Below are 14,621 nucleotides of genomic sequence, written 5' to 3' on the forward strand. Positions count from 1 at the left end.
ATTTTACTTCTCAAATATCACTGTGTGTGTCTCCTATATGATATATTTAACTGACATTTTTATCGTAACAACCAACGATTTATACAGGAAAATCATGACAATTAACAAGGTTGCCCAAACTTTCACATCCCACTGTAATTATAATTACCTGCAAAATTATTTTCCAAATAGTTTGAAAGTTCACATTACGATTTCATAACGTGATTGCGAATTTGATAGTGAAAATAAGTGCTATTCTAAATATGTGCACATCACTAATACAAAGTGGACTTATATTGACATATGCATTCTATACAATTAGTTCTGGTTCACACGGGCATGTGTGAGACAACTGGCAGTTAAGGGTGTTTTGTCATTACATTGCATATTGACTCCCGAAGGGGACACGGAAAGGCCAAAAGGTAGTGTAGTGTCCAAGAAAAGACAACGGGATTTACCCCAGCGTTTACACGAACAACGCAAAAACAATATAAAAAACGTTTCCGTGCATTTGAATGGAATAGCAATTGATCCATTTCAAATGATGCTTTCATGACCCGCCGAAAATGAAGCTTTCACCACCCATCTGAAAAAGCCCTAATGCTAGGTACACACCATACAATTTTCTGTTAGATTCTTATGTTAGATTTACCTACAACATGGAGAAAAGCTAACAGAAAATTGTATGGTGTGTACCTAGCATTAGATTCAGTCTTGTGAATGGGTCTGGCTATGTTACCCGGCATAGCTCAAATTATACAGTAAAAATGTCTGGGCTTAGATCCAAACACCACTTATTTGAGTTGAAAGATGCTGCAACTCCAATACTGTAAACACTGTTGGATCTTTTTTTTTAACTATTTAGCTAGGATTGGGAAAATGTAGAACATAGACATGGACATGAGATGAGAAGATTCAATTACAGAACATATATTTTTTATTAGTATTAATTTTTATAGTGGCAGCATCTTCCATGAAAGCTGATAATCCTGGCAGCCTCTGTATATGAGCCGCATGTACTTCTCATTGGACATTGGCATTGTGCCTCGTTTACTTCAATAGGCAATCACAAAATATGACTATAATGCCGTAACGCTGTTTTCTAAGCACAACATTAACAAGGTGTCTCTCTCAGGTTAAAATGAAATTCTTCCTGTCACCTTCCCAGTAATGTTTTGCACTAAGCTGAAATTGATTTGACGTTATGTCATATAAAGCTAGCATCTCCTATTAAGGCTATGTAATGTGTGGAATTGTAAATTCAGCAGATTTTCTATGAAACCGGAACAACTGCTTACTGCATAACATCTCACCTGCACTTCTGTTGTAAATTTTATTATATACTTAATACAGATGGCTTCATTACTGAGAATCTCTTTGAAGTAAGGGTTCTTCATGTTAATAAAGCAATCCATATTCTGTGCAGTCTCTTGAGTTCCTAGTCACTCTGTGAAGCAGTGTGCTAAAAATAGCCTTTTTTTCTCCCTCAGACAGCAATGTTCCCGACCCTGTGCACAGAAGAGGATACTGCCATTGTTGTCATATATTTTTCACTGCATGGCACTGTGACCACCGCATTGGCCACTAGTGATGCCATAAATAGTTCTTGGTTTTTTTCCAGCAGCTGGAGTTGTGCAATATTGATGACGAGATGACTCTGTGTTGTCAGCTACCAGTGGATAAACTGGCAGTTGTTTATATGTCTTACAAACCTTGAACCATTAAAGCCGGGCAGCAGATCATTTATATTAGGTAAAGTCATGTTACTGTGAAGCGTACGTATTATAATACCGCTGGTGATAGTGAGTTGGCCACATGGTGAGTCCAATAACAGCTCACCCTACTGCTGCTCAAATTCCCAGTACTACATACTATTCCCCTTCTGAGTCATAGCAACCCAGAAGGAGAAGCAATTTGGGGTCCGGCAATGACACTTTGCAGTTGAAGAAGTACCAAAAAGTAATATGAAAATTATTCTGAGTATTTTCTTTTTATTGACCAAGTGTAAAAAAAAATCACCTAGAAGAAATCTCAGGAGAAAACGTTAATTGCATAAGGGCGCCTAGTCGTCACCAGTGCACCACTGTCAATCAGTGATCGATGGACTGCTAGTGTCTAACAGGTTATGGCCCCTGAGGTTGTCCCAAAGAAGGATGAAGATTCAGTGGGGGTCATGAACACTTGGTAGGACTATGCTGATAATTTGACAGTTCATAGAAAAAAGTTGAGGTTGTTATCCCCTTCAACCATTTGAACAGTATTTACACAAACCCACTTTGAATGCAACCTAGCATAAGTTGAATACCTCCTGAATTCTCCTAATCATACATTTTAATAACATAATGTAGCGTTTAATATACAAGTGCAATGTTAATTTGTACAATATGAACATGTATTAGTGACAGACTCCTACATACACCACAGTGACTGACCACTGTGAAAGGTTTCCTGTTGAAACATCCCTCAGTTTCAGACCCCGCCCTCCCAACTTTGTGACAGACCCCAGTAACAGATGACAGATCTCCAAAGACAGATTTCATTGAGTACCTGTAATGATCTGCTCAGCTGTCTGCACAGGCAGACAGCTGTTTGACCATTCTTTAGGTCTGAGTGCTACAGGTCTCTGGAAAAGAGACCTGTCTTCCCTTTGCAAGCTTCAGAGTTGCTCTGCTGCTGAGGAATTTGCATACACTTGTCATGCAAATTGCTTAGATGTTTCCTCTGATGGCTTGCAGTATAAAAACCATTCTCTCCCAGAATTCCTTGCTGGTCATGATGGTTTGTTCCTGCTAAACTCTCCTGGAGTATCAGCCTTGCTATTGTTTGCTAAGATTATCTTAGAGTAATTCCTTGGGACTCCACTAGGCATCCCTTCTAGTGCAGTCAGGTTGTATTATCTGTATTGCCTTGTTCTGTCTCTCTGTCTCGATTGTCTTGTCGCCAGTGGCGGTCGACAGGAAATCGTTCTGTCTGTCTGGGAGTGTAGGCCAGAGCTGCGGTTGCTACTGGCTGCTCCATCTGTCTGGAATGCATTAGCCCTAGTGGTAGTGGCAGTGCTTCCTTCTGTATTCTGCCTTAGGGGTGCTAACCAGAGCAGCGGTTGCTACTGGTAGCCCCATCAGTTTGTCTGTCTGTATCGCATCCGCTCTAGCGGTAGAAGCGGTGGTTCCTTCTGTATTCTGCCTTAGGGGTGCTAGCCAGAGCAGCGGTTGCTACTGGTAGCCCCATCCCTCTGTCTTGTCTGGTACGAACGCTTGCTGTAGGCTCGGTGAGGTAACCGTTTAGCAAGCGTTCGCGTTCTCTATTTAATGTTTGTGTTTCATTGGTTAGTTAGGGTGGCACGCTTATCACTGGGCGCCTAACGCGCTGTGATCGTGTCTTTAACGCGTTCGCTGTTGCGAATGAGTGCGGTGTTCGCGTTTAGCTAGCGTTTGTTATTTTCTTTGATGTTCTGATTGTTGTTGCTTGCTGTGCCTTTCTCTACATTTGTGCTCAGTCTAGTTCAGTCTTGTGTCACTTTTGGCAATCGCCACACTTGCGATTGCGTTCCCACTTCAGTTCTGTTGTTGTGTGTGCACTGTCACTGGGTGGCGACTAGATTGGTGGACACACATACATTCTGTCTCTGTGCTCTTTGATTCGGTCTTGTGTCACTTTTGCAATCGCCACTCTTGCGATTGCGTTCCCACTTGTTGCTTGCTGTGCCTTTCTCTACATTTGTGCTCAGTCTAGTTCAGTCTTGTGTCACTTTTGGCAATCGCCACACTTGCGATTGCGTTCCCACTTCAGTTCCGCTGTTGTGTGTTCACCGTCGCTGGGTGCCGACTAGATTGGTGGACACACATACATTCTGTCTCTGTGCTCTCTCTCTTTAAGGGCTATCTTGCCCTGCATTGCTTCAACTCGTACAAAGTCCAACTGGCATCTGTGGCCGTGCAGAGTCTGTGTTCATCTGCACTCCACAGCTCCATCTTCCGGTGGGAATTGCCCTCTACAGGTGCATCACACCCAAGCTGGGTTCTGACAAATTACATGCTTGTGGAGGATTTCCGCAGTGTCGGCGCGCGTCCTGTGCGTTGACCACGGAAATAATTCCTCATTTGTTACAGTATGACCAGCCAAACCGAAATTCCGAGTGTAGAGGGAATTTCCGATTTGTACGTGTTTGTCCAATATGGTTCTTATACCTTTAAGAGCTTTAAAAGACTTAACGCTGAAACTAAAGAGGACTTCCTTTCTGAATGTGTAAGATTTTTTCTGAATCCTACCTTTCAAATTACTGACCTGTCCACGTCAGCTCTCCAATTCGCTTATATTCTATTGCAAGGAGATCTGTTTGTGTGGGCTTATGAGATATTGAAAAGCAATTCCTGGAATAATAATCTTTATCAGTTTCCCACTGGTTTAAACTGCCTGGGTTACCACCCATTTTTGATGAGTATGTATCTCCTAATCAGTCTGCTGTTCTATCCCTTCCATGCAAAACCATTCAGTGTGATAATAAATGCAGTAACAGCTCCCTTGTATCCAGACAGCAGCCACTTATAGCAACTACAAATAAAGAAATAATTTCTGTCAAGTCTGAAAAGTGCAAAGATGTACAGAGGCGCCGGTAGGATAAAAGTTGCTAAAAGGTTTAAAATGGTTTTGGTTGCGGTGGTGGACCAGCCAACCAAAAACAGACAACAATGCTGTCGAAATTCAAGAATATGCAATTTATTCAATTACTACCAATATAAAAGTCGCAACGCGTTTCACGGGCACAGACCCGCTTCTTCAGGCAATGAAAGACAGGAGCAATACACTGGAAAATGACAGAGATACATAAACAACCATCAGAATACTATGTGTAGAAACATTGTATAAGTTCGGTGTATCGTATACAAACATAAATAATATAACGTGGAAAAACACCATATCTATATATTCTCAGGATGGTACTACATTTCACTATGACATTAATCAAAAAGTGACCACTTAGGATGGGGTAGTCAATTCTGCAATAATCTGTATGTCTCAAACCTGTACAACTAGCTCTATATGTGGCCGTACATACAATAATATAAGTATTGGACCCAGGGGGGTGCGCAATATGAGCTAAGCTGTATGAGTGGGTTATGTGGGAGAACTAGTAGTAAGTGAATGATACCTGAGCCTCATGAAAACTTAATTACAGTATGGTGGACTGTGGGTGGTGCGCATGGTGCCTAGGGTGAGGGGGAATGCAAATGTCGGACTGCAGCGGCGTGAGAGTGGGGGAGTATACACTTACCAGCGTGTAATCTAGAAGTTGCTTGGCACCTCTGTGTCGGCGTTTTCCGAGTGAGGTTTTTTTTTTAAAAAACCCCTCACTCGGAAAACGCCGACACAGAGGTGCCAAGCAACTTCTAGATTACACGCTGGTAAGTGTATGTGGTTAAAAAACCCCTCACTCGGAAAACGCCGACACAGAGGTGCCAAGCAACTTCTAGATTACACGCTGGTAAGTGTATACTCCCCCACTCTCACGCCGCTGCAGTCCGACATTTGCATTCCCCCTCACCCTAGGCACCATGCGCACCACCCACAGTCCACCATACTGTAATTAAGTTTTCATGAGGCTCAGGTATCATTCACTTACTACTAGTTCTCCCACATAACCCACTCATACAGCTTAGCTCATATTGCGCACCCCCCTGGGTCCAATACTTATATTATTGTATGTACGGCCACATATAGAGCTAGTTGTACAGGTTTGAGACATACAGATTATTGCAGAATTGACTATCCCATCCTAAGTGGTCACTTTTTGATTAATGTCATAGTGAAATGTAGTACCATCCTGAGAATATATAGATATGGTGTTTTTCCACGTTATTTATGTTTGTATACGATACACCGAACTTATATAATGTTTCTACACATAGTATTCTGATGGTTGTTTATGTATCTCTGTCATTTTCCAGTGTATTGCTCCTGTCTTTTATTGCCTGAAGAAGCGGGTATGTGCCCGTGAAACGCGTTGCGACTTTTATATTGGGAGTAATTGAATAAATTGCATATTCTTGAATTTCGACAGCATTGTTGTCTGTTTTTGGTTGGCTGGTCCACCACCGCAACCGAAACCATTTTAAACCTTTTAGCAACTTTTATCCTACCGGTGCCTCTGTACATCTTTGCGCATCCAGAAGTCCACCCTTGGTGGAAGGGTGATCCGCCCTACAGTTTCCTCCTATCCACAGAGAGCAACGTCTTAATCCTGAGTGGGGACAGGCTTGTTCTCCCCACCTGCCTGAACAGTGGTTGCTTTGGAGGCAACCCTGGTTTGTGAGTATAATACTTACACTTCATATTACATTCCACTCCCTTTTAATACATACTACACAATATTGGGCTCTCGGTCTTCCACCTTCTCAAGTCTGAAAAGTGGAACACACTTGAATGTGATGAATCCAGAGAGATTTCTCAGTCTCAGGTTTTATTCCCTCAAGCAAAAGCATATGTGGATCCTATTATAGGCAGAATTATACATTATATTAAAGCTATAAAAAAGTCCATGCTTGTTTCTGATCCCAACCCGTATGAGTGTTTCTTTGATACAGGGTTGTTTGAACCTCCATTCGCCCCGTGGAAGATTGGGGCTTTGATTGAGGAGTTTGAATTTGATTGGAAAGCGTTTTGCGATTTTTACATCGCAAAAAGCGAAGTGATTCTTAATGCTTGTATTGATTCTATGTACACTTTGATTGAATCTGATGAGTGTGACAAGTGTTTTGTGGCTCCGGTGATTTGTGTGTGGCAGACGATTTTGGATGAATTGCACACACACCAACCTATTGATTCCAATAAAGAGACACCGTTATCAGATGATTGTTCCTGCCTTTCTGGGGTAAAGCAAGTGAGTTTAGACACTGTGCGACCTGAAATGAATAGGTGTACCTCGATTGTGGACACCTGTGTGAATTCTGGTAGATTCTCTTCTGCTTGTGTGAAGTTTGAGTCTGTGCGATCTGATGCCTGTTTCTCAGATGATCTGTAATAATACAACCTGATCCTCGTGCCTGCAATGAGCCGGATGCTTCCGGCTTGCGTTCCACGCGTTATCAGATGATTGTTCCTGCCTTTCTGGGGTAAAGCAAGTGAGTTTAGACACTGTGCGACCTAAAATGAAAAGGTGTACCTCGATTGTGGACACCTGTGTGAATTCTGGTAGATTCTCTTCTGCTTGTGTGAAGTTTGAGTCTGTGCGATCTGATGCCTGTTTCTCAGATGATCTGTAATAATACAACCTGATCCTCGTGCCTGCAATGAGCCGGATGCTTCCGGCTTGCGTTCCACGGCATCTCCTCCAGCGGCCGCAGGTGGGGGCGTGCGTTCCAGAGGACGCACAGGACGTACGCGTCAAAGTACGCGTCCGGCCAATGCGGACAGGCGTACCGGAAGTGACGCGACGGGACGTACGCGTCAAAGTACGCGTCCAGCCTATGCGAGAAGGCGGCAGGCGTACCGGAAGTGACGCGTAGAGAGGCTATAAAGGCGTTTCCGGTACGCGGCTGCACGCCTGTTATAGCGTGTAGTTTGGTGCATGTAGGCTAGAGTAGGTTTGCTCCTGAACTTTGTTCCTAACAAAGAGTGTGTTGATCTCTGAGTTACAGCCTTGCTGTTAGTACAGCATCAGCTCCTGGCTGCTGTGACTCAGTCCTAGTGCCTGATACCTGTATTGATACCTGTGTTTGACCCGGCTTGTAATTAGACCGTTCTCCTGTCTCATCCCACAAACCATTACCTGATACCTGCATTGATACCTGTGTTTGACCCGGCTTGTAATTAGACCATTCTCCTGCCTCATCCCACGAACCAGTACCTGATACCTGCATTGATACCCGTGTTTGACCCGGCTTGTATTTAGACTTTTCTCTTGCCTCATCCCCTTTACCTGTGCCTGATTTCCTGTGTATGACCCGGCTCGGCTAGACCATCCGCCTGTCCTTCCTTAACGCTGTAGGGCAGGAGTTAGTGTTATCCGTGACGTCACGGTCAGTCGACCGTCACATGATCCTGCTATGGGGAAAATTCCTAAACCATGCAGCCTCAAAAGTAATGTTAATATGACTGATAAGGTTCCTCATGTTTTTGTCACAACCTATTCTGCGAATACATCTATGTCTCGCTCTGTTCACACCTGTAAAGGCACGTTGCCAGATAACAGTTGTGCCAGCTTTTCTGTTTTGAACGCTTTGCAGTCTGCTCTACAGATTGCGGAGGCATGTGCTTTGGAAGCCTCAGTTTCACAACCTAAAGCGATCTTGGATTTGCGGATTTTGAAATAAGACTTCAGTGTCTCTTTAAGAAGCAAGGGGGACCAGGGCACGGAAAACCTTAGCAGAACTGGTACCAAAATGTTGCAGATGCCTGAATCAACGATTATGATCGGTCGCTCTAGGTAACTACTCCATATGTGAACCTGTTTGGCACAAACTTTTCTCCCATTTTCTGTGCACTGGTTTTGTTATATCTGCTCTGATACCTTTAAAACACTACAAAGCAGATAATGCACATTAAAATGACTGCTCACAAATGCAATAAAAAATATATTTTTAATTAGCATATTTATAAAACAATAAAAAGACTAAAACGACTTCTTCTCTAGCATTTAGAAACCCTGCAGGCTGGCATGTTCTGTCTTGTGCCTGTCATTTTCTTTATAATTTCTGTAAAAGTACATCTTGCAAGTCAAGATATGATTATCTCATACAATGTAAGCTTTGCAGCACTTCTCTGATTGTGACTGCTGACATTTATGCTGTAAACAAACATGGTTTAAAATTCTGATTAGAATAGTTACACAGTTATTCTGAATAGAAGAGGGTCTGGTTATTACCTGAAAGCAGAGCTGGTTTATCACCACACAGGGACCCAGACAGAGGGGGCCTGTATGAATTTTGAGTTTTCCAGCCTCCCAGTTTATCGGTTGACAAAGTGCACAGACAAGTTAGAAGATCTCAGTCCAATGGGGAACAGGTAACTCTAATGCATTGTACTGCAGCAGAGGCAACAGTCCCTGAATGTATTGTTCTCCTCTCCTCCCCTCCCACTGGTAGCCACCCTGTTGTGCACCATGCGCTTTCACTCCTATCTTCCCCATAGAGAAAGATGCTTTGCACTCTACAGTGCTCGGTCCCCAAGTGATGAAGTCCCAAAACCCTTTGCACAACGGTTATTGTGCACGTGTACACACCCTAAAGGACACCTGAAGTGAAGCAGAGGATTTTGCCGCGGGCCGTTGACTATAACATTACTGGCACAGTAGTGCCCATCTCAGGTGCCATGCAGCCGGCACCAAAATGACATAGTAGCTACTGCACCAGTCAGCGGCCTGTGCTTGGGTAATTGCTTCTCCTTCCGAGTTGCTATGACTCAGAAGGGGGAACAGTATTTCACACCCCTCGGAATTTGAGCGGCAGCAGGGTGAGCCGTCATTTGGCTCAACCTTTGCCCAAATCACCGGCGGTGTACATATACGCATGCCCCCTAAAATGAAAGATATGGAGGCTGCCAGATTTATTTCCTTTTCAAACATACTAGTTGCCTGGCACCCTGCTGATCTTTCTGGCTGCAGCAGTGTCAAAATCACCACCTGAAACTAGTATGCAGCTAATCTAATCAGACTTTAGTCAGAAAGTAAGATCTGATCTGCATGCTTGTTCAGGGTCTATGGCTTAAAGGGGAACTGAAGAGAGAGGTATATGGAGGCTGTCATGTTTATTTCCTTTTAGACAATACCAGTTGCCTGGCAGCCCTGCTGATCCTCTGCCTCTAATACTATTAGCCATAGCCCCTGAACAAGCATGCAGCAGATCAGGTGTTTCGGTGGTTCAGACTTATAAGTCTGATCTGACAAGACTAGCTGCATGCTTGTTTCTGGTTTTAATCAGATACTACTGCAGAGAAATAGACCAGCAGGGCCGCCAGGTAACTGGTATTGATTAAAAGGAAATAAACATGACAGCCTCCATATACCTCTCTCTTCAGTTCCCCTTTAAAGTATTAGAGGAAGGACAACCAGGCAATTTGCACTGTTTAAAAGGAAATAAAAATGTCAGTGTCCATATACCTTGCACTTAAGGTGTCCTTTAAATATTGATCACCAAGATCAACATATTTTTGTAAAATGGCAAGACAATATTTAGGGATATGCTTTTTGAATGTTAAAGGGAACCAGAGAGAAACATTAATAAAAAAAATAGAACAAGCTTTTATACATACCTGGGGCTTCTTCCAGCCCCATAAGCCTGGATCGCTCCCACGCCGCCATCCTCCGCATTTATTTTTGTACATTTAAAACGGTAAAATATCAGATTTAGTTAGGCATCTATACTACATTGGATTAGTTGTATATTAAACATCTGCTACATTTATTTCATATTTTTGAAAAGCTAACATTGCTAAATAAGTATTTGGCCCAACTATCTCAGATTATCTAATTGTTTAAACCAATTTGAAAGGTAAAATATCCAAAAATAATTTTTTGCTAATTTTTCTTTACACCTGTGACACTGATATTTATATAAATGTTATGATCTATAACATCCCTATTTGTTAGGAGTAAAACGTAATTGGCATGGACATCTTGTAGTGTAAACATATTTTTACTGGCTGCACTGATATAATGCTAAATGCTAAGCTTGCTGCGGGCATCAGGGGGATAAACTGACTGAGATTATATGGAGTACATATTACATCAGTGCTTTAAACCTAGAAGTACAGATGACTGTGGCTGGTTCTGGCTTTTCACAAGACGGGATTGGGAGATGCTGACTCCTTAGTATACTCTCACTTTTCAGAGTATGTGCTTCTGTAACCTGTAATGGATTGGGTAGTGATAATCAAAGTGTTCTTGTATGCAAATTAGTCCCAACCAAGAGCAGGGATGGGTTAAGATGTAATGGGGCCCTAGGCAAGGTAGTAGATTTGGGGCCCCATGTGTTCCTTTTGGTAAGCTAAAGTGAAGAGAGGTCAATGAAGGTGGCAGATGGGCCCCTTGACACCCATTAGGCCCCAAGCACCGGCCTAGGTTGCCTGGTGGATGATCCTGCTCTGACCAAGAGGCAGAAGCTGCTATCAGAAAAATCAGAGCTTCTAGCAGGTGATGCATTTAATCATCACATGTGATGCTGATAGATACAGTATTGTAGTAGTCTACTAGCAGCCTTCCAACAACAGTTTTGTCGAGATTTTGGTGCAGTCTTCCATTGACCTTCTGTCATTGAATGAAACTATTCTATTTTCTTATTTCTAACACCCTCCTCGAGTATGTGTACTACTGGTTGAGAACCTAGGTCTTAAGCTGGCCACTAACGGTCCAATTTCTAGCGAAAAATCGTTCGAGCGATCAGAAATTCTGATCGGACGAAAAATCGTTCACTACACCATCAACTAACCAATCATTGCTTCCTATCTATCACGACCACCAAGAAAATCCAAATTTTCGTTCGACGAAAATTCATTCGGGCGACATTTTTTTCACTCGTTCATAATCGATTGTGTCCACCAATGGAGATTATTTACAAGCAATCCGATCAGAATTTCTGATCGCTCGAACGATTTTTCGCTAGAAATTGGACAGTTAGTGGCCAGCTTAAGATGATGCTTGGTGGAATAAAGGATGCTTATTTTATTCTCTCCTTAGCATGCGCCCCAAGCGAATATGTTTAAATAGTAGATATGTGCGTATTTGATTTTTTTCCTAAATGTCAGGCATAATCAGTTTATGATACTCAAGAGGGGCAATTAATGGTTGAGTATGTGACTGATTTAAGCAGGAGACTGATTCGCAAGTCTCTGACTGGCTAGTCATTTTGGCTGGACAGGAAGCAACTGGGAGTTGGTCACATGATCATGACCAGCCATTCATAGAGTAACAAATCAGCTGCCTGATCAAAATGGCCACATTTCTCCTTAAATTTTGCTCCGTAAGAATTCATGTACAAAAAAGTGGATTATCTCCATTCAGCATTACCTGTAATCTGTTTTTAAACTAGAAGTAAAGATTTCTACTGTCTGCTTCCCTCTTTTTTGACTGCCCTTTTAATAATCCCTTGTCATGGCTCATTAGCCACTGTTAGTAGTGTTATTTACTGCTTTCCCTAATTATTAGAGTAGAATAAGATCTGCCAAATCCCAAAAGAAAGTCAGATAAGAAGTTGACATAATGGTGCTGCGTTTAGATGGCAAGCCAGCTGCCTCCCCCCTTCACAGCATAATTTATGCCAAATGGCTCCATAGTGTAATACCTTAATTGGAGCATTCAAAACAGCAAAGACTGTAAAATACTCACCTTTGGGTATTTCCATTGCTAGTAACTGTACACATTTTGCTGCTTACCAGTTTATTCATCTGTGACTTTTCAGTGGCTGCTTGTTTCAGTTTATATTCAGCCAGCCTGTGTAGGAAAACAGTCTATGGGACAATTTGCATTTTTTGCCTAAAAGCCTCTGTGTAAAATCTGTGGCTTATTGCAAGTTGTAATCTTCTTCCCTCGGAGCCAGGCTGCTTTGAAAGGTTTTGTATTTGCCTGCCTGTGCATAATAATTGTTTCCTGCTTTATTCATTCAGATGTTTCCCGAGCTATAGAATTACTGGAAAAGCTGGAGACGGCGGGAGAAATGCCAGTGCACAAGTTACAGAGTCTGAAGAAAGTGCTCCAGAGTGAATTTTGCACCGCTATAAGAGAGGTATGCTGATAAACAGAAGCATCATTTGTGTTCAAAAAAAAATCTGGCAAATTTGTGGATGAGTGATAAAAATTGTTAAAGAGAACCTCTCACAACTGGACTTATGCAATTTCATGTAAGGGTCACTTAGAAATGTGTGAATGGGTTTATTTGCTTTCCCATGTGCAATTCTGGAGTGTAACAAAAGCTGGTGACATTTGGATAGATTTTAGCGTATTTGTCTCCAACACTCACTTTTACAGTGGATTACAAAATAATTTTTAACAATAAAGGATTACAAAATAATTTGATGTAATCTTTGAATTGTTTGAAAAAAAGGATTTGATTCAATACAATCAAAATTTTCATGATTTTCTCAATTCAAATGACTGCATGGGAGATATGCAAGTCATATAACGTGTTTTGTAATTTGGGGTATGTACACTAAAATGTATGTGCACTATCTGGGCATGCACATTCTGATGTAGTTTAGTGAATATACCCCACTGTAACAACTGAAGTGTTAAAAAAAAGCTAATGCTATTACAAACAGCACTGGGGTTCAATGATCGTCCACTTAGTGGAGATTCTATTAATTTAGATATTCTATAATTTTAGCTTGCATGCAAATGTAATGCAGATTGTATGCACTTTGGAATTGGGCCAATCAAGTGCATTTCCTGTTTATTTTGATTTTGCGCTATTTCAAGCTACAGGGATCTTGCATTATATTTGAATGCTAGCTAGAATTGTTTGGATCACATTGATCATATCTATATTTACTTAGAACAGCAGGTGCATCCACTGTGTGGTTTCTCAGAATATCAGCATTGAATCTCAATGAACATTAGCTCTAGTAAAAGTATGAAAAATGGAAACAAGGTCCTGGTAGATTGTCTATTCTTGGCAATTTTAATGTGCACTGTTTAAAGTGTAAAAATGGGAGGTTTCTTTCAAATCACCTCACAACATTTAATGGGATTTAGATCATTTGGACAGGACCATTCCAGAACCTTCTATAGCTTTTATTTTCAGCCAATTCTTGATGAATGTACTTTGTCAACAACAAAGATCATCTTAAACTAAGTATCTGAGATTGAAATAAGACACGTTCATCTGCAGTTCTCTCTACTCATTTGCAAAATTGCCTTAATTTGCAAAGTTATGTTGACACAAAAAGCTAATATCTATAAAGCCAAAACTTTCCATGGGGTATACTATTTTCAAACGGCTGTAATTCATCTTCGGATTCCTTAGTGAAGTGCTCTGTCAGACACCTCAGTAAAGCCTGACAGTCACAAATTTCTTGAGTACCTTCATCATTGGCGGGCAAATGCAAAACAGGACAGAAGAAAGTGGTTACCTCAGTGAGAGGCTTGAGGGACTCAAATTCACGTTTTTCAAGCCCACTATACTATATTAAATACATTATAGCTCCATAAGAGTATTCAATGCTTTAATACCAGCTTGTTAGGCTACAGCATTATTTTAATGCCTCCAGTCAGTGATGGTACTTTTATTTGCCCTCTAATGGAAATGCTACAGAGTCTGACATTTTTGCATCTATTGAAACAAGGCATATTGCCTGGCTGTTCTCCTTAACTTGGCCACCATACTCCAAGCCACTGACCCAGAAAGAGTATGTAGATACTCTGAATAATATCTGTCTAAGAAAGTGTTAGAGGAAGTAAATCATCCAACTGCATGTGCCACTTTGGACTGGATTTCAGCACAAAAACCTTTAGAAAGACAGCACCAGCCGGAAAAGTTGTGATACTGCTGCTCCACTGTCAGCTCTGGAGAGAGGTAGCACATTAGAAGAGGAGCAGTACAGGGGAGCACCATTGGATTCACTAGGTAATTTGGTAATTTCCCTGACCCTCCCTCCCCCAGCACAGAGTGCACTAAAGAATAAGGAAGCTTCAGAACCATCAGTGAGAAAGTACATTG

The 14,621-nt window shown here is 41.7% G+C and overlaps 1 protein-coding gene across 4 annotated transcripts in view; it reads left to right on the plus strand.

The window, feature by feature from the left end:
* Positions 1–14,621, plus strand: part of LIN7A (lin-7 homolog A, crumbs cell polarity complex component) — a 169,736-nt gene that overhangs the window by 67,486 nt on the left and 87,629 nt on the right. For all 4 annotated transcript variants that reach the window (XM_068276867.1, XM_068276865.1, XM_068276866.1 and 1 more), the window contains exon 2: positions 12,574–12,692. In XM_068276867.1, the coding sequence (XP_068132968.1) occupies positions 12,624–12,692 (69 nt within the window). In that variant the 5' untranslated portion in view covers positions 12,574–12,623. The remainder of the gene's footprint in view (positions 1–12,573; positions 12,693–14,621) is intronic.

This window comes from Hyperolius riggenbachi, chromosome 3 (genome assembly GCF_040937935.1).
Source record: "Hyperolius riggenbachi isolate aHypRig1 chromosome 3, aHypRig1.pri, whole genome shotgun sequence".
Classification (NCBI taxonomy): domain Eukaryota; kingdom Metazoa; phylum Chordata; class Amphibia; order Anura; family Hyperoliidae; genus Hyperolius; species Hyperolius riggenbachi.